This window comes from Lithobates pipiens, unplaced genomic scaffold, assembly GCF_037356315.1.
Source record: "Lithobates pipiens isolate NorthernLeopardFrog02 unplaced genomic scaffold, aLitPip1_a1.2 Scaffold_18, whole genome shotgun sequence".
In the NCBI taxonomy this organism is placed as follows: Eukaryota; Metazoa; Chordata; class Amphibia; order Anura; family Ranidae; genus Lithobates; species Lithobates pipiens.
The window spans coordinates 638,040,609-638,063,097 of record NW_027507758.1 but is presented as its reverse complement, the minus strand read 5'-3'; the positions used below and the strand labels follow the sequence as shown (position 1 = coordinate 638,063,097).

Here is a 22,489-nt window from a genome sequence, read left to right as displayed (position 1 = left end):
ACAAAACTTTAATTTCACTGTGGAACACAGGCCAGGGAAATTACAGGCAAATGCTGACGCATTGTCAAGGGTAAGTTGTCTGTGGGGACAAAAGGCTCAGCCCTCCGGTCTGAAAAAGAGGGGGGGAATATGTAGACATGTCACTGGAGAAGTGATCGAGGGGGTGTACATCTCACCTAGGTTGCTACACAGTGTGAGATGGTAAATCCAGGATGGATCAGTTTCTCAGCAGCGATATGCTGCTGAGTTGTTATTTAATTTTGCCGGGCCTGGGTTTATATGGAATGGCAGGTAGGTTTGGTAGAGGGACCTGTCATTCCACATCCCCCGATCCAGTTCTGGGTTTGGGATCAGGTGAGCTTTGATCCTAATTAGCCTGGGAAGCTAAAGGCACTGCAGGGTCTGCAGGTGATTGCTCTCAGCCAGGGAATGAACAATCTGTGTGTTGAAGGAAGCTGCAAGCACAGCCACTGCTGGAGCTAAAACTCACCCTGCGATATCCAGGCGAAAGACGCTGTGTTTGTAAGTGTCAGATAGGTGAGCAGAACCTGTTAGTAAGCGCCCAGCCGGGCTAGGACTTTTATTTTTGTTGTACTTAGAAAGCACGGTGTTGCTGTATATTTTGTTTGCTGGACTGTTTGTACCACGAATAAACGCCAAGATCTGCTTTATCAAATTCCAAGTCTGCTGTGAACTGTGTCCAAACACACCCTACCCCGGGAAGATCCCTTACACATTAAAACCGCAAGCAGTTTTAAATGGTGTTATTTCCGTTTAATGTCATTTTGTGCAGGGACTGTTCTAAACACGGGAAACACGTGGCACTTCACAGGCATACTACAGACACCCCCCAGGCACCATATTTAAAGGAATATTTCACTTTTTTTTTTTCACTTTAATCGTCATTAACCACTACAATACAGGGCACTTTCACCCCCTTCCTTCCCAGCCCAATTTTCAGCTTTCAGCGCTCTCGCTCTTTCAGTGACAATTGCGTGGTCATGCTACACTGTACCCAAATGAAATTGTTATCATTTTTTTCGCACAAATAGAGCTTTATTTTGGTGTTATTTATTCACGACTCCGTTTTTTTTTTTTTGCGATATAAGCGCAAAAATAGCGGAAATTTGGAAAAAAAACTATATTTTCTTTTTTCTATTTGAAAAGAAATCCAATAAAATCAAATTTTGTCATAAATTTAAGCCAAAATGTATTCTGCTACATGTTTTTGGTAAAAAAAATTCCGTTAAGTGTATAATAATTGGTTTGTGTGATCACGGACATATGTACGCAAATGATCATGTACATATGTGTGCAGGTGATCACGTACATATGTGTGCAGATAATCATTGGGACATGTGATTTTAGTGGGACATATGTGGGGGACATGTTTTTATTATTAGGGACATGTGTTTTTATTATTTGGGGACATGTATGTTTTGGGGACATGTGTGTTTTGGGGACATATGTGGGGACTGTGTTTGTACTGTGTGGTGTGTTGTGTGTGTACACTACACTGATGATCAGTGAGTAAAAAGCTGTAAAAAGCAGCCCATACTCACTGATCATCAGCCGGCTGCAGCGATCTGCTCTCTTCTCCTCAGCGGTGACTTCCGTGTGAGGAGAGGAGAGCCGATTGCCTAGCAACCGGCTGTTTGTTTACATCACATGACGGCCGTGATTGGAAACGGCCGTCATGTGATCAGGAGGGCCAATCACAGAGCCCTCCTGCCGATCTGAGATGTGCCGTGTCCGGGTGACACGAGCACATCGGGATCGCGCCGCTGCGCGGGCGCGCGCGCGCGCGATCCCGCTGCTCCTGAATGACGTTCCCAAACGTCCTATCAGGAGCAGGCGGCTCCCACCCGGCCGTATATACGCATTGGCCGGGTGGGAAGTGGTTAAAATCAGTGCTCCCGCCAAAACAGCAGTTTTTAAAACTTTTTTTTGCAGTGACCCATGTCCCCTGAGGCAGGAGGCAGGTCCCCAAACCCTTTTTAGGACACTATCTTGCATATTAGCTGTTAAAATTAGCACTTTCCATTTCGAACGTTCGAGTCCCATAGACTTCAATGGGGTTCTAACGTTCGTACCGAACGTGGGGGTCGTTCGCAAGTTCTGGTGCGAACCGAACCGGGGGGTGTTCTGCTCATCCCTATTCGCGAACTATCGGCCGCGTTCGCGTGTGTCCTGCATTGCATTTTCTTGTAGCTCAATGAAGGGGGTGTCCTCCATTTTCTTGTAGCACAGTGAGGGGGGTGTCCTCCATTTTCTTGTAGCTCAATGAAAGGAGGGGGTGTCCAGGAGGAGTAGTACAGAACAGTGTCTATTGGTTATAGCCATTAGTAGGTCATTTGTGAGTTTGAGGAGAGCCATTTCTGTGGAGTGTTGAAGGCAAAATCCAGAATGAATGGGATCAAGAAGTTTGTTCTCAGTCAGATGGTCACTCAGTCAGTTGTAGACCAGATGTTTGGAGGAAAAGAAGAATAAGGAGTTGGGGCGTAGGTTGTTAAGATTGGTGGGGTCCAGTGAGGGCTTTTTAAGTATGGGGCTGACTAGTGCATGTTTTAGAGAGTTGGGGAAGATGACAGAATAGAGGGAAAGATTGAAGATGTGGGTTAGAGAGTGTAGAATGGAGCCAGAGGGCCATAGAAGTGCCATAGCATTTATGAGGGACCAGTATCCAGGGGACAGGTGGCTAGGTGGGCATTAGATAAAAGTTTAGCAACCTCATCAATAGCAGGGTCGAATGAGGGAAGTAATGATTGTACCTGTGGACTTGGTGTTAAGTGGAGAAGGTAAAAATGTCACTGGCAGTGAAGGGTTTAACCACTAGGTGGCAGTGTAAGGGTTAAGTGTTCCTAGGGGGCGTGTTTCTAACTGTGTGGGGGTGTGGATGTGTATGACACCACACTGATCGCTGCTCCCGATGACAGGGAGCAGACGATCAGTGTGCGGTCACTTGGCAGAACGGGGAGATGCTGTTTACATTGGCATCTCCCTGTTCTTGAGCTCCGTGACGCGATCGCAGGTATCCCCATGGCGATCAAGTCCGCGGGATCCACGACCATGGTCACAGAGCTCTCGGCAGGTGTGCGCGCACGGCGGGCAATTAAAAGTAACATACGGGTACGTTACTTTGCGCAGCTGTACCATTCTGCCGACGTATATTTACAGGAGACAGTCGGGAACCGGTTAAGAATGTACGGTTAAGAATGGCCCTACTGGAATTTGCAGAGAATAAAGATAGCCTATGGGAGTGCCGTAAGGATACCAATAGTTGGATTACTGCCAAGTATGTCATAATGGTGTTGCGGGACAGTCAAAGCCGTGAGTGGCAGTAGGCCACAAAGCCAGAAGGTATTGAATGTTGTAACAGCCAGGCCTAGGGTACCATGCTTTAAAAGTCTAAAAGTATTCCAGGGTGTGTGCACAAGCCTTCCCCATGTTGGCAGATAATGATCTGTCGACAAAAACCCTACTGCGATAACCCAGCGAGTCTCTGATCCTTGGTGAAGAGAGAAGTGTGGGGACGGGATGGCCCAGGCATCTGGGACCTGCTGGAAAACAATGGATAACTAAAATGGGATGTAGTGCGTCTACATCTGCATTCTGTATACCAATTAAAAACCCTATGGAGCAGCTGGAATTTGAACTGGCAAGACAGCCAAAAGAGTCTGCGTACGGAAGCCATGATGAGTAATGAGCTGGACCTACCTAGACAAAGATCTCAGAGATAGCCTAGCTGTCCATGGTGAACTTGGTGTTACTTGCAAGCCTGCATAGACCAAGTGTCTTACATGGTCCCCAGTAAAATGAATGAAGTAGCCAGGCTTCAACATTCTTACTTAGCAGCAGGATATTGAATGCAAAAAACTTCCATAAGCTTCTGCAGATCAGTGGGGGTCTGTCTAGTACTCACTGAGCAAACAACAGCCCTGGAGACCCTAAGGCAAAGACTAAATCCATAAGGAGAGCTTGCGTTTAAGCCTGTGGTCCCTGGTCTTGGCACTAGGAAGACCACACCCCAAACATGATTGTCCGTTACAACGTGGGCCGGGAATTGCGAGAGCCTACGGGGCCAGGCATGGATGGCTTCCCATCATCACAACCCCGGCTTGTAGCTCCTGACATGAGCTTGGGGTGGAGTAAATTGCAAGAGGGATGACCCGACCAAACAAAAGGAGACTTGCTCCGGACTTGGAGACCAATGCACTGGGAACTGACCTGGTTAAATGACAAAATACGTAGTGCAGGACTGACAATGTGGAAACATGGAAAAGGACCTGGAGGTCCTAGTAGATGAAAGGCTCAGCAACAGCATGCAATGCCAAGCTGCTGCTAACAAAGCAAACAGAATAGTGTCATGCATAAAAAAGGGGGTTAACCCCAGAGATAAATGAAAATTCCCCCGCTCTACAAGACCCTGAAGTATGCTGTCCAGTTCTGGGCACCAGTTCTCCCCGAAGGATGCACTGGAAAAGGAGCGGGAACAAAGAAGAGCAATAAAGCTAATAAAGGGTCTGGAGGATATTAGTTATGAAGAAAAGTTGCGAGCTCTGAACTTATTCTCTGGAGAAGAGATGCTTGAGAGGGGATATGAATTAATTCACAAATACCGTATTGGAGACCCCACAATAGGGATAGACACATGGCTACTCATAAAATTAAAAGAGAAAGAGGTTTACCTTAACTACGTAAGGGTTCCTTGCTGTGAGAGCGGCAAGGATGTGGAACTCCAAACCGCACCCGGTGGTCTCTGCAAGGAGCATTGATGGTTACAAAGATTAGATAAGCACCTGAACGATAATATACAGGGATCCACAAAGTAATACTGACATAAAAAAAAACATACATATATTGGACCTGATGGACCCAGGAACTCTCTGACTCTCATCTACCATTCAACCAGAACCAGAATAATGACACAAAGTACCCATATCTCGCTTAACATGGAAATTATCTTTTTTTTTTCCATGGAGATTGTACTGCAAATGGAGCGAGTACAAGCAAATGATGAGGGGCACAAAATGCAGGACTAAGCACGAGGACATTTCACAGATCATTCTGTATCATTCTGTATAACACATTTTCCTGCAGAAAAACATATTTATCACAATGACAAAGACAAATTAAGGAGGGGAGGATGAATGTAAAAATAGGATTTTTGTACTCACCGTAAAATCCTTTTCTCTGAAGTTCATTGACGGACACAGCTCCTTTAAATTTTGACCGTAGGGTTATCACGCCACCTTCAGGAGAGGACTAGGCAGAACATGTATACATCTAAAAACAGCAAGACTGCATAGATCCGCCCAGGGGGCTGTCCCTCTGGCTATAACCCCTCAGCCTGCTTCCTGCAGCTCAGTACGTCAACAAGCGGTCCAATGTAAAATAGGAGGGGTGGGTGCTGTGTCCGTCAATGAACTTCAGAGAAAAGAATTTTATGGTGAGTACAGAAATCCTATTTTCTCTTTCGTTCATTGACGGACACAACTTCTTTAAATCGTGACCGTAGGGACGTCCCCAAGCAGTGTCAAAACGAGGGGTGGAAACAGCAAAACATAACTTTACCCACAACCAGAGAAACGCTTCAACGCAGGAGTTGCCATCTGAAACGGCCGCACCAGAACTTGTGGCCAACGTATGCATTAAAAATGCATTTACAACAAAATTTTAACTTTAAAAAAAAAGAAAAAAGTGTAAATTGCAACTTTACAAAGCCACCTGCAAAACTTTGCGGCCAAAGCAAGCATCCGAAAATGCGCTTACATCAACTTTGTAGAATTTTGTGAAAGTGTGAATGGATGACCAAGTCGCCGCCTTACACACCTTGTAGACAGGCGCTTGCTGTTGGAAAGCCCAGGAGGTCCCAATTGTCCTGGTGGAATGGGCCATGACAGGAAAGGGGGGCACCTGCGTAAGCCTGGACCACGATCTGTCTGATCCACCGGGAAATGGTGGTCGATGAGAACGCCCAACCTTTTTTCGGACCAGTCACCGTAACAAAAAGAGAGTCTGACTTCCGGAAGGGAGCCGTAGCAGACAGATATACCCTCAGAGCCCGGACCACATCCAGGGAATGTAGGGCAACTTCTTTGGATGCTTAGGACAAAGGGATGGTAATACAATGTCCTCATTGAGATGGAATGCCCAAACCACCTTTGGAAGAAAAAGGGGTTGCGGACATAACACTGCCTTTTCCTTGTGGATAACCAGATAGGGTGACTTGCAAGACAAGGCTGCCAACTCAGAAACCCTCCTGGCAGATGTACCGTAATAGCCACTAGAAAGACAATTTTCTGGGAAAGAGTCAACAAGGGAATCTCCCTGATGTTCTCAAACGGCGGTTTCTGAAGCGCTGATAGCACCAAGTTCAGATCCCTCGGAGGTAGGAGTGGTCGAACTGGAGGGACTACATGCCGAACCCCTTGTACAAAGGTGCTTACCAATGAGTGAGACGCCAGGAGGCATCGTAAAAACACAGCCAAGGCCGATATCTGTCCCTTGATGGTGCTTAAGGCAAATTTTTGATCCACTCCCCGCTGTAAAAACAGCAGGATCCTGGAAACCAAATAAGTGCACAGACGCCACCCCATCTCCTCACACATGGAGATGTAGGCCTTCCACGTACGATGGTAAATCTTCCGAGAAGAAGATTTCCGTGCCCTCAGTATAGTGGAAATTACAGAGTCTGACAGACCTCTGTCCTTTAGCACCTGGTTTTCAACAGGCATGCCGTTAAAACCAGCGACGGTAAAGCAGGATGGAGTATCGGACCTTGCGATAGGAGGTCTTCTTGCATTGGCAACCGCCAAGGAACATCCGCCACCAGGCGTACTAGGTCAGCGTACCAGGGGCGCCAAGACCAATCTGGGGCAATCAGAATTACTGGAATCCCCTTGACCTCTACTCTGCGTAGCAGACGTGGTAACAGTTTGGGTGGGGGAAAGGCATAAATCAGCCGATACTGTCCCCATGGAGCTACCAACACGTCTGATGCGTACGCCCAGGGGTCTTTTGTCCTGGACACAAACCTCTGCACCTTTTGATTGAGCCAAGAGACCAAGAGATCCACATCTGGTGTGCCCCACCGCAGGCAAAGAAGCATCTGGCGACTTAGGTTGTCTGCCTACCAGTTTTCTACGCCCAGGATGTATATGGCCGACAGGGCCGGCACGTGTCGTTCTGCCCACCGTAGAATGTGATCAACCTCCCAAGCTGTGGCTGAGCTCCTTGTTACTCCTTGATGGTTGACATATGCCACCGCCGTGGTGTTGTCTGACTGGATCCTGACCGGACGCCCTTGTAGCCTCGTTGACCATATGGAGAGGCATAGCCTGATCGCCCGAAGTTCAAGCACATTGATCGGCAGCTGGGATTTTTCCCACGACCAAAGGCCCTGGGTCGACTGTACCCCCAGCACTCCACCCCAACCAGTCAGGCTGGCGTCTGTTGTGATCACCATCCAATGGAGAGGAAGGAACAATCTCCCAGACCGAAGGGCCGGAGACCTCAGCCACCAGAGAAGGGAATCCCTGACTAACTGGCTCACCCGAATCTGATGATTCAGGGATAACGGAGATTTGTCCCATTTGGACAGGATCTCCTTCTGCGAGACTCGGGTGTGAAATTGGGCATATGGTACCGCCTCGAAGGAGGCTACCATGAGGCCCAGTACTTGCATGCAGAAGCGCAGCTATGACCACCTGCGGTTCATCAACATCTTGTGGCTCGGAGAGTCTGCAGTTTGTCTGAAGGGAGAAAAACTCTTGCTTCCGCAGAGTCCAGCAGTAAGCCCAGGTACTCCAGGCATTGAGTTGACACGAACACTGACTTCTTTAGGTTCAGCACCCAACCAAACTCCTGTAGAGTTTGCATGGTGATCGCCACATCCTTCCTTAATTCTGAGGCGGAAACTGCTCTCAGAAGGAGGTCGTCCAGGTAACCCACGATTGCTATCCCACATTGCCTTAACAGCACCAGAATTGGGGCTAACACTTTGGTAAAGACTCGGGGTGCTGACGCCAGGTCAAAAGGGAGAGCTATGAATTGGCAGTGCTCTTCCCCAACTGCAAATCGCAGAAACCTCTGATGCCTGAGGCATATGGGTATATGCAAATACGCGTCCTGGATATCCAGAGATGCCAGGAAGTCCCCCTGATGGAGTGCAGCGACCACAGAGCGAACTGATTCCACCCTGAACCTTTGTACTTTCACAAAGCAGTTGAGGGCCTTTAGGTCCAGGATTGGACTTTTTGGGGACTACAAACAGATTGAAGTAGAATCCCTGAAACCTTTCCAGCCTTAGAACAGGCACTATCACCCTGCATAGGAGCAGGTCCTTTACTGCCCCTAACAAGGATTCCTGACGAGCCGGGAGTAAAGGTATGCTGGAGGGAAAAAATATGTTTGGTGGACAAGAAAGAAACTCTATGGCCGCGTACACATGGGCGGACTGTTCGCCCAACTTTGTCCGCTGAACAGTGTTTGGGCGGACAGTCCGCTCGTGTGTGGGCTTTCAGCGGACAGTTTCAGCGACAGTTTGACGAACAAGGTTTTTCGGAAATTCCGTAAAACTGTCCGCTGAAACCTTGTTTGAGCGAACAGTCCGCCCGTGTGTAGGCTTGTTCGTCAAACTAAGTTCCGCGCATGCTCAGAAAGGGTTTACACGCCGAAAGTTATAATGCAGTGTATAGGACGTCGTATTTTTCGTCCCGTCGTACGTGCCGTTCACGTCATCGCGCACGGTTTCAGCAAACTGTTCGTCCGTCGTGTGTGGCCATGTCCGTCCATGCTAAGTTTGAGCGGACTGTTTGCCGAAACTGTTTGACGGACAAAGTTGGGCGAACAGTCCCCGCGTGTGTACGCGGCCTTTCTTGTAGCCCCAAGAAACCAGTTTGCAGACCCATTGGTCGGACAGCAGTGAGGTCCACCGAGCTGCAAACTCCCGAAGGCGACCCCCCACCCGAGTGTCGGGCAGGGGCAAACCTTCGTGCGGTAGCATTTTTGCTTGCAGACTTGTTTGGCTTGCGAAACCAGGGACGCTTTTGTCCTTCAGCAGACGCTCTGTCGGACTGGGAGCTCTTATCTGTTGACCCGGGCGGTTGAAAAAGCCGTTTCTGAGCAGAAAAGGGAGGACCCTTGTTTGCGGCGTGTCTCTTTACCCTTCCTGGACTGTGGGAGTAATATGCTCTTCCCACCTGTAACATTCTTAATAATGTCATCCAGCGAAGTTCCAAATAGCCTCTCCCCAAGGAAGGGCAAATCCGCCAGTGGTTTTTTAGATGCTTGGTCCACAGACCAGCATTTCAGCCAAATCAGTTGCCGTAGCACCACTGCTGATACCGATGCTCTAGAGAGCAGGGGGACTGTATCCAGGGCCACATCACAGACATACTTAAGGCCATACACTAACTGATCTGCCAATTCTAAGCAGGCCGGGGGAGACTGTTGCTTCTCCAATTCACAGTGCAATAACTTTTCCCATTCAGTAAGTGTCTGCAACACCAAGGCCGTGGCCATGACCTGCGTAGCCCAAATGTCCCCTTTCTTTTAACCCACCTCGACCTTCTTCTCAACCTTACTAATAATGAGACCACACCTTCTCTTTGGAGTAAACTGGCCACAACAGCCTTTTATTAACACAACCAAAACTTTTTACTCACTCCAAAGATATATATATATATATATATATAAACATGTATATCAAACCATAAACAACATTTTTAAACTAAATTTGAATCTGGTGATCTCTGACGGTGACCCACTTTAAACCAAAAACACCAACCTCACTGCAGTACCTTTAACATACCAGGCCTCCAGCTGTGACCGCTCAGAGACAACCAATTCCTGCAGTGAAAAACATCCCAGTATTCCGTCCACCGTTCAGGAATACACCGGAGGGGCCCATATTATCGATGAGCCCCCCACCCCTTTTTGATCACCTACGTTTACTGCCACCATCAAAGACCACCAGAAAGATACCGCTGCAGCCCCCCAAAAGGGCCGTTTTCCACTGTTGTGACGACCAGCCATCTGCCCCTGCAAGAAAAAACAGAAACGAAAAAACACCAGCCAGATACAAAACACCCCGCACTAAAGAACAACCCCACAGTAGGGAGGGAGGGTGGGAAAGCTGCCTCCTCCGATGAATTCCCTCGTGCACTGGCGCCCGCTCTAGCTCCGCCCCCCTTTTATACCGCTCCTCCCCTTCTTCTTTTTTCCTTACCTACCACTCCCTCTTCTATCTTCCTGGTTCCTAAGGCACCAGGTCATGCCCGCCCCTCCATTACTCCTCCCCTTGGGGCGGATCATTACGGGGCTCCCTGTACAGGTTGTAATGTTGACTCCACTACCGTAAACATGGACCGGGCCACTGCCTCGGCTCTCCTGTCGGGGTCAATGACCGGAGGAGCCGTCCATTTTTAAGGAGGCTCTCCTCAAAGGGGTAACGCACCGCCATTGTTCTTGGGACTGAAAAGGCCCGTTGCGGGCTCCCCCATTCCTTGTAGATGGATTCCTCCACCCTGGCAACGAATGTTTCCAGGACCGTGTCCATAGGCAGGTTGCAATTACAGGGATGTCTGGGGAAGAAGCACCAGCTTCTGACGCCATGCTGACCCACCTCGCCTGCCACACTTGGGGACTTAGGGCAAGGTACACAATCCCACCCTCCTAGCTGCTCACAGACTGAGGGGCCCTAGCGCAGAACTCACCACCCTGACCGAGTGCTGCGCCGTGCTGCCGCTGTGTTCTGTGTCTAGTCACAGGTGCCCAGAGTGAAACAAAAACATGCTGTTCTGAGGTAAAACAACCCAGCACTGGAGGTAATACCGCGCTGAGGCTACAAGAAGATGGCCGCCGGTCATTTTTGTATAAAAACACCAAGAAATGGCCGCCGGACCTCTAGAAAATGGCTGACAGCCATTCTCTGGATAAAAACTACAGGAAAATGGTGGCAGCACATTCTGAGGTAAATTTACACAGGCACCTCACCGTAGAGAAAAGGGGCAGAAAGACAACAAACTGACCCAAACAGACAGCGCAGGACCCCTGGCCCAGGTACATACACCGCAGCTCATGCCCAATCATGCTGTGGCCCCCACAGGGGGAGGAGGGAAAAAAGGGATAGGGAGAGAGGAAAGGGAGAGTGAGAGACCCCTAATTGACCCCCCATGGAATGCCCAGCTGCTCTATCCTACCGAGGCAGGGAAAGCTGTACTTTCCCATCTGGTCGGAATAGCTGGAAGACCCATGACCTCTGTATTGTCTGACCTACTTCTGCATAATGATTTAACCATCTCCATATATCCCAACTCTCCAAACCCAAATCCCCCATCAACCAGACCAGACTGAGTTTGGAGTAAAGGGCCAACAGGCCTTGATTTATTTAACCAAAATATATATATATATATATATATATATATAAATAACAAATAGAACTTTCAATAAATAACCATAACTTGTAAACATTCCAGTAAACTGTATCCTGGGTCATAGCATATAATTGACCCTACTGGTCACTGCACATTACCTTTTAACCTCTTGACCTCCAGACGGAATCCCCTGTCTCGGAGGCTATCCCAACCAATGCAGTGACCTACCCGTTTTTACTCTTCCGGTTAACCCCATGTAACCGTGAAGTACAAATCCAACCACCCCCATCACCATGGATGGGTACCACCTATTCTCCACCTGTACCACTTAACCTTCTCAACTACCCCCCAGGACACTGCCACAGCTCGAAAGGTGGTAAAGCCTTACCCTTTCGAGCAGCGCCACACACTCAATCCCCGTTGGATCCCCTCCTGTATACCTAGGGTTCACAAATCCGTCCCAACCTCATTCAAATGTGCCCCATCACTCCTCAAATATCTCCACGTCTCACGCTCCAGTTCCCTGTGACGGACCGCCAACCCCCCATTCCGGATAAAAAACCTGCTAACTTCTTTATTAACCTTAACCCTCGCCCTATCAACCTTTTTATCCGACATCGCCCATCTCCAAGACAACCTGCTAACCATGTCTGACCATACTAGCACCATGTCCGGATAAGAGGCTTTGAGCCGGAGAAAATCGCATTTGATGTCTCTAATGAGATCCCTCATAGCTCTGACCCCCATATCGTTGCCTCCAACGTGCAGAAGCAGCACATCCGGCGGTCGATCTAATCGGGAGAACCTGTGCACCTCACCCAGGACCCTGTTCCACAGCATGAAAGGTACCCCAATCCAGCGAACCTGAGCCTCGCTCCTAGGAATTCAAAGCTATCTCCCATTTGGACAAACATCTGCTCTTTTAGATCCCCCCAAAACACATAGGAGTGGCCCAGAATCCAAGCCAATCCAACTGTAAAACCTGCAAACAAAAACAAGTAAATAACAGATACCTGCAACCATCCAGTAACACATGTAAACCCCACACCCAGGCCACCCAAGTTCCCGCTATGATATTAGGCCTAACATACGACCTAAACCTCTCCGAATCCCACCTGCCAATCCTCTTCACTGCCTCAGCACTAAGTCCCGCCCTGGATGCCTCAGTAGCCGCCCGATGCGGAATGAGTGCGAAGAAAATGTTTTAGGATCCAAACCCTCCGCCACTAGGCATTTCTTACACCGCCCGGAACTGGAACATGGACAAAAAGGAACCGTCCCTATGCATAAAAAAGGGGCCCGGGCCTTGAGGCCTGACTCGCAGGAAAGCTTCCACCGCCCTCACAGGGCAGATATCACTCTCTGCAATTGAGCCAACTTCCACCCACCTACCCTTGCCTACCTGGTCCGTCTTGGACCTGCGCAACCAAATCCTCAAAACATCCCGGCCTAACACCTCCTCCAGTTGCAACCCCCCTGTTCTGGACCTGGTCGGACAAAACAGCTCGCCAATTCGGAAGGCCCCGAAGAAAGTCACCGAAAAAGCCACCCTAAATAGCACTTGTTCGTATGCCGAACTACACACCACCCCCATTGTGCTGCAAAGGCCGTGGAGCACATCAAAGGAAACCGGACGTCTCCCATCCCTCCGCCTGTGCTCCCTCCGGTAACCTTTAATTGCCTGGCGCAACCAAAACTCCTTGGTGTAGTCACGACCCCCTTCCCATTTGAAAAAAAAGGCCAACCCCGCCAGTTTCCTGTCGATCGAGGCCGCCGACACCCCTTTTTCCATAGCTGCGCTAAGGAAGAAAAACAAAGCCTGAGCCATGCCCGCATCGCCCGGGGCCATGTCGATCGCTGCCAAACAGTCAAACCAGTCCTGCCACACCCTCGAGTAAGCCTTCCACGTAGTCCTACTCACGGACAACTTGATCCACCTTGCTGCGAGTCCAAGGCTATTCGCCACATCCACTCTGGGCAGCTGATCCTATGACGCTCTGCCTCCGGTGCCAGACCCCGAAACTTGTCCCACTGAAAACGAGAAAGAGCGTCAGCTACCGTGTTGGAAACCCCAGGCAGGTGCACAGCATATATGAAGGCATTCACCTGTAAGCAGCGTAACACCAAATGGCGTAAGAGCCTAACCAACCGGCCCAGAAGCCGCGGACAGCCGATTGACCACCTGGACTACCCCCAGGTTGTCGCAATGCAAGCGCACCTTGAGATTCCGAAACGATTCCCCCCAGATCTCCAGATCCACCACAATGGGGAACAGTTCTAACAGCACGAGGTTCTTCAGGAACCCAGCCTCCGCCCACTCCTTCGGCCATGTTGCTGCGCACCACTGCCCTTTAAGGTAGGCCCCAAATCCAGACGATCCTGCAGCGTCTGTGAACAAGTCCAGGTCCCAGTTACTAATGGGACCTGACATCCAAAGTGCCCTACCGTTGTACGACTCTAGGAAAGCCTGCCACACTCACAGGTTTTCCCTGTGATCTCTCTTCAGTGTCACATAATGCGTGGGAGCACTGACCCCAGCAGTAGCCGCGGCCAACCTGCGTGAGAAAATACGCCCCATCGGGATGATTCGACAAGCGAAATTGAGCTTGCCCAAAAGTGATTGCAGCTGCCGCAACTGCAGCTTGCGGACCCGACCGTCCCCCGGATTTCCTCCTGTAACGCCACCAATTTGTCCGCGGGCAATCTGCATTCCATAGCAATCGAATCAATCTCGATACCCAGGAATGTGATACAGGCCTTAGGCCCCTCCCTCTTCCCAGGTGCTAATGGAACACCAAAACGGTCCGCCAGGTATCGCAGCGTACCCAACAGAAATGTTCGAGTCCGCCGGGCCCACACACAAAAAATCGTCCAAATAATGGACGACCGAGCTGATGCCCGATGCATCTCGGACTGCCCATTCCAAAAAGGAACTGAATTGCTCGAACAGGGCGCAAGATATCGAACAACCCATGGGAAGACAGCGGTCCACATAAAACCCCCCGTTCCAATGACATCCCAGCAGCCGGAAGCTGTCAGGGTGCACCGGCAGCAGCCGGAACGCCGATTCGACATCCGACTTCGCCATCAGTGTCCCCCTATCATACCGCCGAACCCACGACACCGCCGCATCAAAAGAAGTGTACGTCACCGCACAATCTTCCGGCGCGATGTCGTCGTTCACCGACCCACCTTTCAGAAAGGACAGGTGGACGTCCGGCTCCCCCCACCGCCGGCACTGCTGGCTTGTCTGGGTGAAGGGCTCCTGCGCCTCGTGGCTCGCTGACTCCCTGCTCCTCTGACCCCCACAGCCACCCCTCCCGGGGCCTGGCTCTCTCCATGACTACTGCGACTGTCCCTGGGACTGGGGGGCACCACACCGGGGCGAACCCCCACCCGCTGTGCATCAGAACCTCCTAGGCCACTGTCCCCTTGGCCCTCCGCCGGCCTGTCCCAAGCACTGACGCCGTGCGGGGGGCGCAGACTCCTGCGATGTCCCAGACCCCCCAGCCAGGCTCCCTTGTCCCCTCCTCCTGGCGCCGATCCTGGCGGTATGTCTGCTGCTCCTCTCCCCAGCTGGGGCGGAGGTCGGGGTAGCCCTCTCAGCCTGAGCCCTCCGTGACCCCCCTGTGTCCCGACCAGGGGTGCTGCGAGCCGTCCGTGGGGCCCCCCTGAGGCCTACATCCGGGCTGAACCGCTCGGGCGGCCTAGAACGCTGCGCCCGGGGTGTCTCCGCCATCCCCCCGCACTGCTGCCTCCCGTTCTGGCGCCACCGCCGCTACCTGGTCCTGGAGCCATGCAGCGCCTTCCCTCTCCACCGTTGCCCGGAGCTGTGCCAGTAATTCCACCGATGCCATTGCAGACCGTTGGAGCGGCGAGGGTGCAGTGTAATCGCTTCCTCCTCCGCTCTACACTGACCCTGTCTTCCTCTCTGCCTCGTAAATTCTAACTTTCGGCTTCGCCCACCGCCCCGCCCGCCGCACTCTTAAAGCGGCGGGACCCTATTTCCTAAAAACGGCGACAGTGCATCCAAAGCATCTGCCATGCCGTTCTGCGCTCAGAGCCTGCTGCTGCAGCCCCGTGACGCTCTTTACCCGAGCAGTACGGGGTGGCTACTGGCCATGGTACACTGTGACACAGACAGCAGTAGCCTGGTCATATGTGTGCCCTGGAGCATATAGCTCACCGGCCGCCCCTAGAGCAGAAGAGCATGTCATGGCCGACCCAGCGTGTAGCTAGGGCCTGCCCACACTCGATGGCCAGGCTGCGGAGACTACAAGGTTCTATATTATCCAGCCTGTCACCCAGCCAGCTGTTGATAGTAGATCACAGGATCAAAATCTTGTGGAAAAAAATCAAAAATTCCCAGGACCGATGGTCCCCTCAGGGAGCCAGGTCATTTTCCTTCACTAGGCAGAAAAAAAATGAGCTGCAGGAAGCAGCCTGATAGCATTGCGTGTTGTGAGTGACTAACAGCTCCTAAGGAACCGCATGCGTGTATCAGCGACACACGCAGTAGCGGCCTCCGACCCGAGGGTACCAAGCCCCAGAAGTTTGTACTGGCACTGTGAACCGGCAGGGCTCTGATCCCAAGTAGTAGCATCTGGATGTACAGGAGCCCTATGCCCCAGTGATCAGGAGAGGGAGCCTTGCCATCCCACCATCTGAACCAGAAAATTTAGTGCCCCGCCGGAGGAGGAGAGGTGCCTAAGATCGCCATCCCCCAGCGGGGAGCTCTCCAGCCAGTAGATGCCTGAGACAGTCCAGATGAGGGGTGGCCACCAGCCCGTGGACCCCCTTGACCGAAGCCTGCATCCTGCACGTGAAAGTGGGGAGACTCAAAACCCCCCTTTTAGCCGCACGTCTTCCTAGCCGAGGCGAAAAATTGGAAGTGACGTCAGACAGGTCGCAACAGAAATTACGCTAATGGGAACAGAAACGCAGACAGAACGGGGTGGAATGGGGGTATTTATATATTTATGGCCATGCCTCCTTCTACAAATTCAGGCTGGCTTGCGGCCAGCCTTCCCATATATCTATCTATCTATCTATCTATCTATCTATCTATCTATCTATCTATCTATCTATCTATCTATCTATCTATCTATCTATCTATCTATCTATCTATCTATCTATCTATATGTGTATATATACTCTGCATTTAGTGTAGACTCTATATTCGGTCACTGCAGTCAGTGTAGTGTATATAACATAGTGTATTAAAGTGGTTAAGGGGAACCCTGCGGCAAAAAAAAAAAAATGGAGTAGGGTCCCCCCAAAATCTATACCATGCCCTTCAGGTCTGGTGTGGATTTTAAGGGGAAACCCGTACCTAAATAAAAAAAATGGCGTAGGGCCCCCCCAAAATCCATATCAGACCCTTATCCGAGCATGCAACCTGACAGGCCGCAGGAAAAGGGGGGACGAGAGAGCACCCCCCTACTGAACTGTACCAGGTCACATGCCCTCAACATGGGTAGGGTGCTTTGTGGTCCACCCCAAAGCACCTTGTACCCATATTGATGGGGACAAGGGCCTCACCGGGCAATGGTTGTGGAGGCCTGCAGGCAGGGGGCTTTCCAAATGAACATACTTGCCCATACTAAAGTTTGTTCATTTTGAATGTGACTTCAGGTACGATGGGACTAGAGCACTCCCCCCCCCTCCCCGAACCGTACCAGGCTGCATGCCCTCAACATGGGGGGTGGGTGCTCCTCCGCTAGCAAAAGAGCAGCAAAAGAGCAGAATATAGCGGAGGAGCCCGGCGAAAAGAACCAGAAAGTGCGGAGAAGACCCCCGGAGCTGCCTAATAAAATACTTTAAAAACCTGTGTAGTATGTTTTTTTTTAATTGACACTTTTCCCCCCAGGTGAATGGGTAGGGGTACGATGTACCCCATACTCATTCACATAGGGTGGGGGGCCGGGATCTGGGGGCCCCCTTATTAAAGGGGGCTCCCGGATTCCGATAAGCCCCCCACCCGCAGACCCCGACAACCAACGGACAGGGTTGTCGGGAAGAGGCCCATGACCTCATCAACATGGGGACAAGGTGCTTTGGGATGGGGAGGCCGCAGGGTGGCCCCCTTCCCCAAAGCACCCACATCCTCATGTTGAGGGCATGAGGCCTGGTACGGTTCAGGGGGCACCCTCGCTCATCCCCACCCCCTTTCCTGACCGGCCGGGCTACGTGCTCGGATAAGGGTCTGGTATGGACTTTGGGGGGACCCCACGCCGTTTTTCGCGTAGTGGTTACCCTTAAAACCCATACCAGGCGATGGGGCTTGCAATGCGTCAATCTCGCCGATGGAGGTGGCGAGATTGACTTCCTTCTCTAGTCCCGTCGTACCTGAAGTCACATTCAAAATTAACGGATTTTAGTCCGTGTATGGGCAAGTCCCTTCATTTGGAAAGTCCGGCGGACCAGCATACAGACGAGCGGATTGTCTATTCGAAAGCCGAGTCTGGCGGACAATTTTGAGTCAAGTCTTCTTTCAAAGTCTGCCAGACTTTTGGGAAGAAAAAGTCCGCTGGAGCCCACATACGATGGAATTGTCCGGTGGACTTTGGTCCATCATATAGTCCGATTGTGTGTACGTGGCATAAGGGGACCCCCCCTCCGGCACAATATTTAAAGGAATATTTCGTTTTTATTGTTTGACTTTAAAGGAGTAGTAAACCCTTGTGTTTTACATCCTATGCATTAAGGTGAAAAAACTTCTGGCAGTGACCGGCCCCCAAGCCACCCCCCAGTTTTACTTACCTAAACCCTGTATTTCCCTTGGTGGAGATGTGCTCCCTCTCTGCACGGGGTCCCGGCACTTGATTGGATAGACTGATAGCAGCGCAGACATTGGCATCCCGCTGCTGTCGATCAAATCCAATGACGCGGGCGGCGCGGAGTCCGGCATTAGTGTCTATGAACAACAATGTTTTGTCTGTTCACATGTTCTGCTGCGAACCGAACAGGGGGGTGTTCGGCTCATCCCTAGTCACCACTATAAATAGAATAAAACCTGCGCTATGTGTAACAACTCAAATACCTACAGAAATAACTTATACCGGACTGCTGCTGTAACAAAGGGAAGTATTCCCTTTATCAACTAGAAGAGCATTATGTGTCACAGCGCTGTCCTATTGTGTGTGCACATAAATCATCACAAATACACTACAATATGTGGGGACATTCATATATAAAGTGCTAGGGGCTCAGATAATATTTTCTGCGGATCTACTGCTTCCACTTTACACCTACTTCACTGATATTATGGTGTTTAAGGATGAGCCCAGGCGTGTTCACAGCCGTACGTGCAGAGCCCACCAGGAGGTCAGCACTGCGCTGCGCTAATAACAGGCAGTGAGACGTTTTCCTGGCCCGCGGCAGCAGAGATCGGGAAATGTCACACTGCCCGTGATTTGCGCTGTGCTGACTTCCTGGAGGGCTCTGCACGTGTGGGTGCAAACACGCCTGAGCTCATATTTAATTGTGTTTATGAATAAATTACGTAAACTGATCCATGTGCAAATTCATATACAACATAAAGTGCTTTGTGCTCAAGATGCTGTTTCCTGCAGATCAACTGCTTCCTCTTTGCAACTACTTCACTAATCTCATAATATTTGCTGCTATATTAAATATAAAACAAAAAAATCTATGCAAATTCATGTAATCATACAATATTTTGTGCTCAGTATAGTGTTCTCTGCAAGTCTGCTGTTTCCACTTTGCATCTACTTCAATTAACTTATTTTGCTGCAAAACAAATCCACCAATCAGTGAAAAGTTGATAAGGTGTAAAGTTCTCGGTGCTCCAAACTGTGGCAGCTGTAGTGTAGCCACGCCTTCTTCCCCCTCTTACACACGTGATGGTGAGGGCCCCCTTAGAAGTGCTAGAGCTCCGCCTCTTCATACACACTCAGGGCTCCGCCTCTTCATACACGGTCAGAGCTCCGCCTCTTCATACACAGTCAGAGCTCCGCCTCTTCATACACACTCGGGGCTCCATCTCTTCATACACAGTCAGAGCTCCGCCTCTTCATACATGGTCAGAGCTCCACCTCTTCATACACACTCAGGGAGGAGACAGAGGGGAAGGATATACATACAGTACATACACACAGCACAAGGCCGTGTTCACACTACGAGATGTTTCTCTGGGCTACAGTTCCTATGAGCTCCACAAGGTGGTGATCTCACCTCTATCCAGACAGGAAGTCTCTATGGAATACAGACAGGAAGTGATGTCAGACAGGAAGTGATGTCAGATACAGACAGGAAGTGATATTAGGTAATGTGAGACATTCCATTTGGTAAGACGTAGAGAGAAGACGCTGCTGGATCTGGCGGCAGAGGAGGTAATATGTAGATTAACCCCTTCAGGGGATCAGTTGATGATGAATATATCTTCCTTCCAAATCTGGCCATACATGGTTCAGTTTTATCATTAATCCAGCGGGATGAGAGGAAAAACGGAAGTGATTCCCCCATCCACACATTGGAGGGGGATGGGGGAATCCTCCCCGCTGCACTATTGTATTCTGACAATGGGGGGCGCTCCTCCGCTCTCAGAATACACAGATCAGTGATGAAGCTATTGGCTACAGCCGCTGATGGAGTGACTTTTATCCGGCAGTGACCACACATGGATGGAAATGTGACCGATCCCTGCTGAACCCCCTGAATTTCCATGTCTCTATGGTCACCATAAGTGACTTCCTCCCCTCCCCCTCATCTCCTTCATTATGTAAGTCATGCTGAGATCATCTCCCATTGGCTGAGCAATATTCTCATTTGTCTCTAAGCTCCTTCTTGCTATTCCTCGTCCTGCCTGTTGTTTCCTTGGATTGATTTTCTGTGTAGTGACCCCGGCTTCATCTCTTGGATGCGCTCGTCTGTTGCTTGTCCTGACCTTTATCCTGATTCCTGGATCTCCTCCTCATCTCTCCTCCATATCCTCTTACACAGCTTTTCTCCACACCTGCAGTGATCCTGGGGGGTGGAAACTTGGCACCAGCACTCCGCAAAATCCATCCCCACCATTAGGAGCTCTGGAGAAAATTGTCTGCTATTTACACTCCGTTCCTCCGCACGTCACCTGATCACATGAGAGCTTACTTTCACACATTCCTGACAGATTTCTGTATGGTAAAGGTCAAAGTTCACTCTTCAGTTTAGGAGAGGAAGGACACACCTGAGGCTCATATAGAGGACCCCTCAAATCTCTTGAACCAAACATCCCTCCATCCAGAGTCAGCATGTCCTATGACCTTCACTGACTTCACTGCTTCTCCTATCACTATTCCTTCATCCAGAGTTAAGAGAATCCTATGACATCACACTGACCTCACAGATCCTCCTCCCAATGTCCCGCCATCTGTTTTTTTTTTTTTTTTCTGATGCTCTTATGATGTGGGTGGACTTTTGGTATCCTCGCTAGCACAGTATGATGGTTTGTCATCTGTTGTGCGCCGCAATGACACCAGAATCGTTTACTTCAGGCTTTAACCTACGGAGTTGGAAGCCCTGTGTAGGTAAATTATACCTCAGGCTGAAGTGGGGCTTTAATAAATAGAAATGGATTCCGGGAGGTCACATGACATCATTCTTATCTCTATTAATAAAACACAGACATGGCCAGAGGAGTGAGGAGGATTCTGTGAATTTCATTTGATTTTACTATTTGTGTTCAGATCTAGAGTTTTCCTCCTGTGAAGTCTGGAGATCATATGACCATCACATTGCCTCCACCTCCCTCCCTGATAGAATAGAGAAATACAAAGAAGATTCTAGAAGTCACCAGAGAGATGATGGAGGAGAGGTGAGGAGGATTCTGGGAATTCTGGGACATTATCCAGTAACAGACAAGGGATGTGTCTGGATGGTGACTGTATCATTGTGTGTGTCAGGTTCCTATAAGGTGTCAGGATGTCACTGTCTATTTCTCCATGGAGGAGTGGGAGTATTTAGAAGGACACAAGGATCTCTACAAGGACGTCATGATGGACAATCAGCCGCCCCTCACATCACCGGGTAAGAGGAGACTTTATTGTAAAGGAGAGAGCAGTACGGAGGCTCCACCTAGATCCCCCATCATCTGATAAACGCATAGAAACAATGTATTCAGTCAGTGTGTGTGTTTCCTACAGATGGATCCAGTAATGGGAACCCACCAGAGAGATGTCCCCGTCCTCTGTATTCCCGGGATTCCACACAGGAAGATCACACCATCCCCCACCATCATCAGGTAGATGAGGAACAATCACTGATAGTATCATTAGGATCTGTACATTATCTGCATTGTTACCATTGATGTCATTTTTATTATATATTCAGAGTGGAAACCTAAGCAGGTCTGAAGTTGACGTTAAAGAAGAGATAAAAGAGGAGGATGATGAGGATTGGGCGATAAAGGGGTCAGAGTTTCTAAAAATTTGCAAAAATCTATACCAGGACACCATGGTGGAGTCATCCACCTGCAGAATCCCACCAGAGAGATGTTCCCGGTCTCTGAATTCCCAGGATTCCACACAGGAAGATCACACCATCCCCCACCATCATCAGGTAGATGATTGATAGTTATGATTTATATACAGTATAGTTGTTACAATGACTGTTTTATTATCTATTCAGAGTGGAAACCTCGGGGATTATAATATTGTTGTTAAAGAAGAGTATAAAGAGGAGGATGAGGAGTATGGAGTGATGGAGGAATTTTCAGAAGGACACAAGGATATGATGGAGCCACCAAATACCAGGAACCCACCAGAGAGATGTCCCCGTCCTCTGTATTCCCAGGATACAAAATGGGAAGATCACACCATCCCTCACTGTTACAAGGTTGGTGGGATGGAGCATCTAGAACATGGACTCATGGAGGTGATGTTTGGATATTTTATGTTACCATATAGTTTTCGGATTATATTTTCTCTCATTTTCTTGCTCTAGAGTGGAGATCCAATCAATATAGATTTTGGGGTTATAGAAGAAGAAGAGAGGTATGTGAGGGATGATCAGCAGTCTATGGAGGAGGATGGAATAACGGGGACATTTATAGAGGAGGACACTCCTACAGAGATCAGCACAGGTGGGTCATTAACACTAAATACATTCCT

General features: G+C 49.8%; 3 protein-coding genes across 4 annotated transcripts in view; 2 read left to right on the top strand and 1 right to left on the bottom strand.

Annotated features, from left to right (window-relative positions):
* The window catches only part of LOC143986898 (uncharacterized), a 1,277,526-nt gene that overhangs the window by 740,772 nt on the left and 514,265 nt on the right, over nt 1-22,489 (bottom strand). The window lies entirely within an intron of this gene.
* The window catches only part of LOC143989990 (uncharacterized), a 184,351-nt gene that overhangs the window by 66,585 nt on the left and 95,277 nt on the right, over nt 1-22,489 (top strand). The window lies entirely within an intron of this gene.
* The window catches only part of LOC143989688 (uncharacterized), a 162,172-nt gene that overhangs the window by 134,998 nt on the left and 4,685 nt on the right, over nt 1-22,489 (top strand). The window contains exons 1-7 of one of the 2 annotated variants that reach the window (XM_077489956.1): nt 19,660-19,732; nt 21,068-21,195; nt 21,284-21,407; nt 21,524-21,621; nt 21,711-21,938; nt 22,008-22,214; nt 22,323-22,461. In XM_077489956.1, the coding sequence (XP_077346082.1) occupies nt 21,323-21,407; nt 21,524-21,621; nt 21,711-21,938; nt 22,008-22,214; nt 22,323-22,461 (757 nt within the window). In that variant the 5' untranslated portion in view covers nt 19,660-19,732; nt 21,068-21,195; nt 21,284-21,322. Of the gene's footprint in view, nt 1-19,659; nt 19,733-21,067; nt 21,196-21,283; nt 21,408-21,523; nt 21,622-21,710; nt 21,939-22,007; nt 22,215-22,322; nt 22,462-22,489 lie in introns of those variants that run through there. The other variant, XM_077489957.1, reaches the window with a different exon arrangement.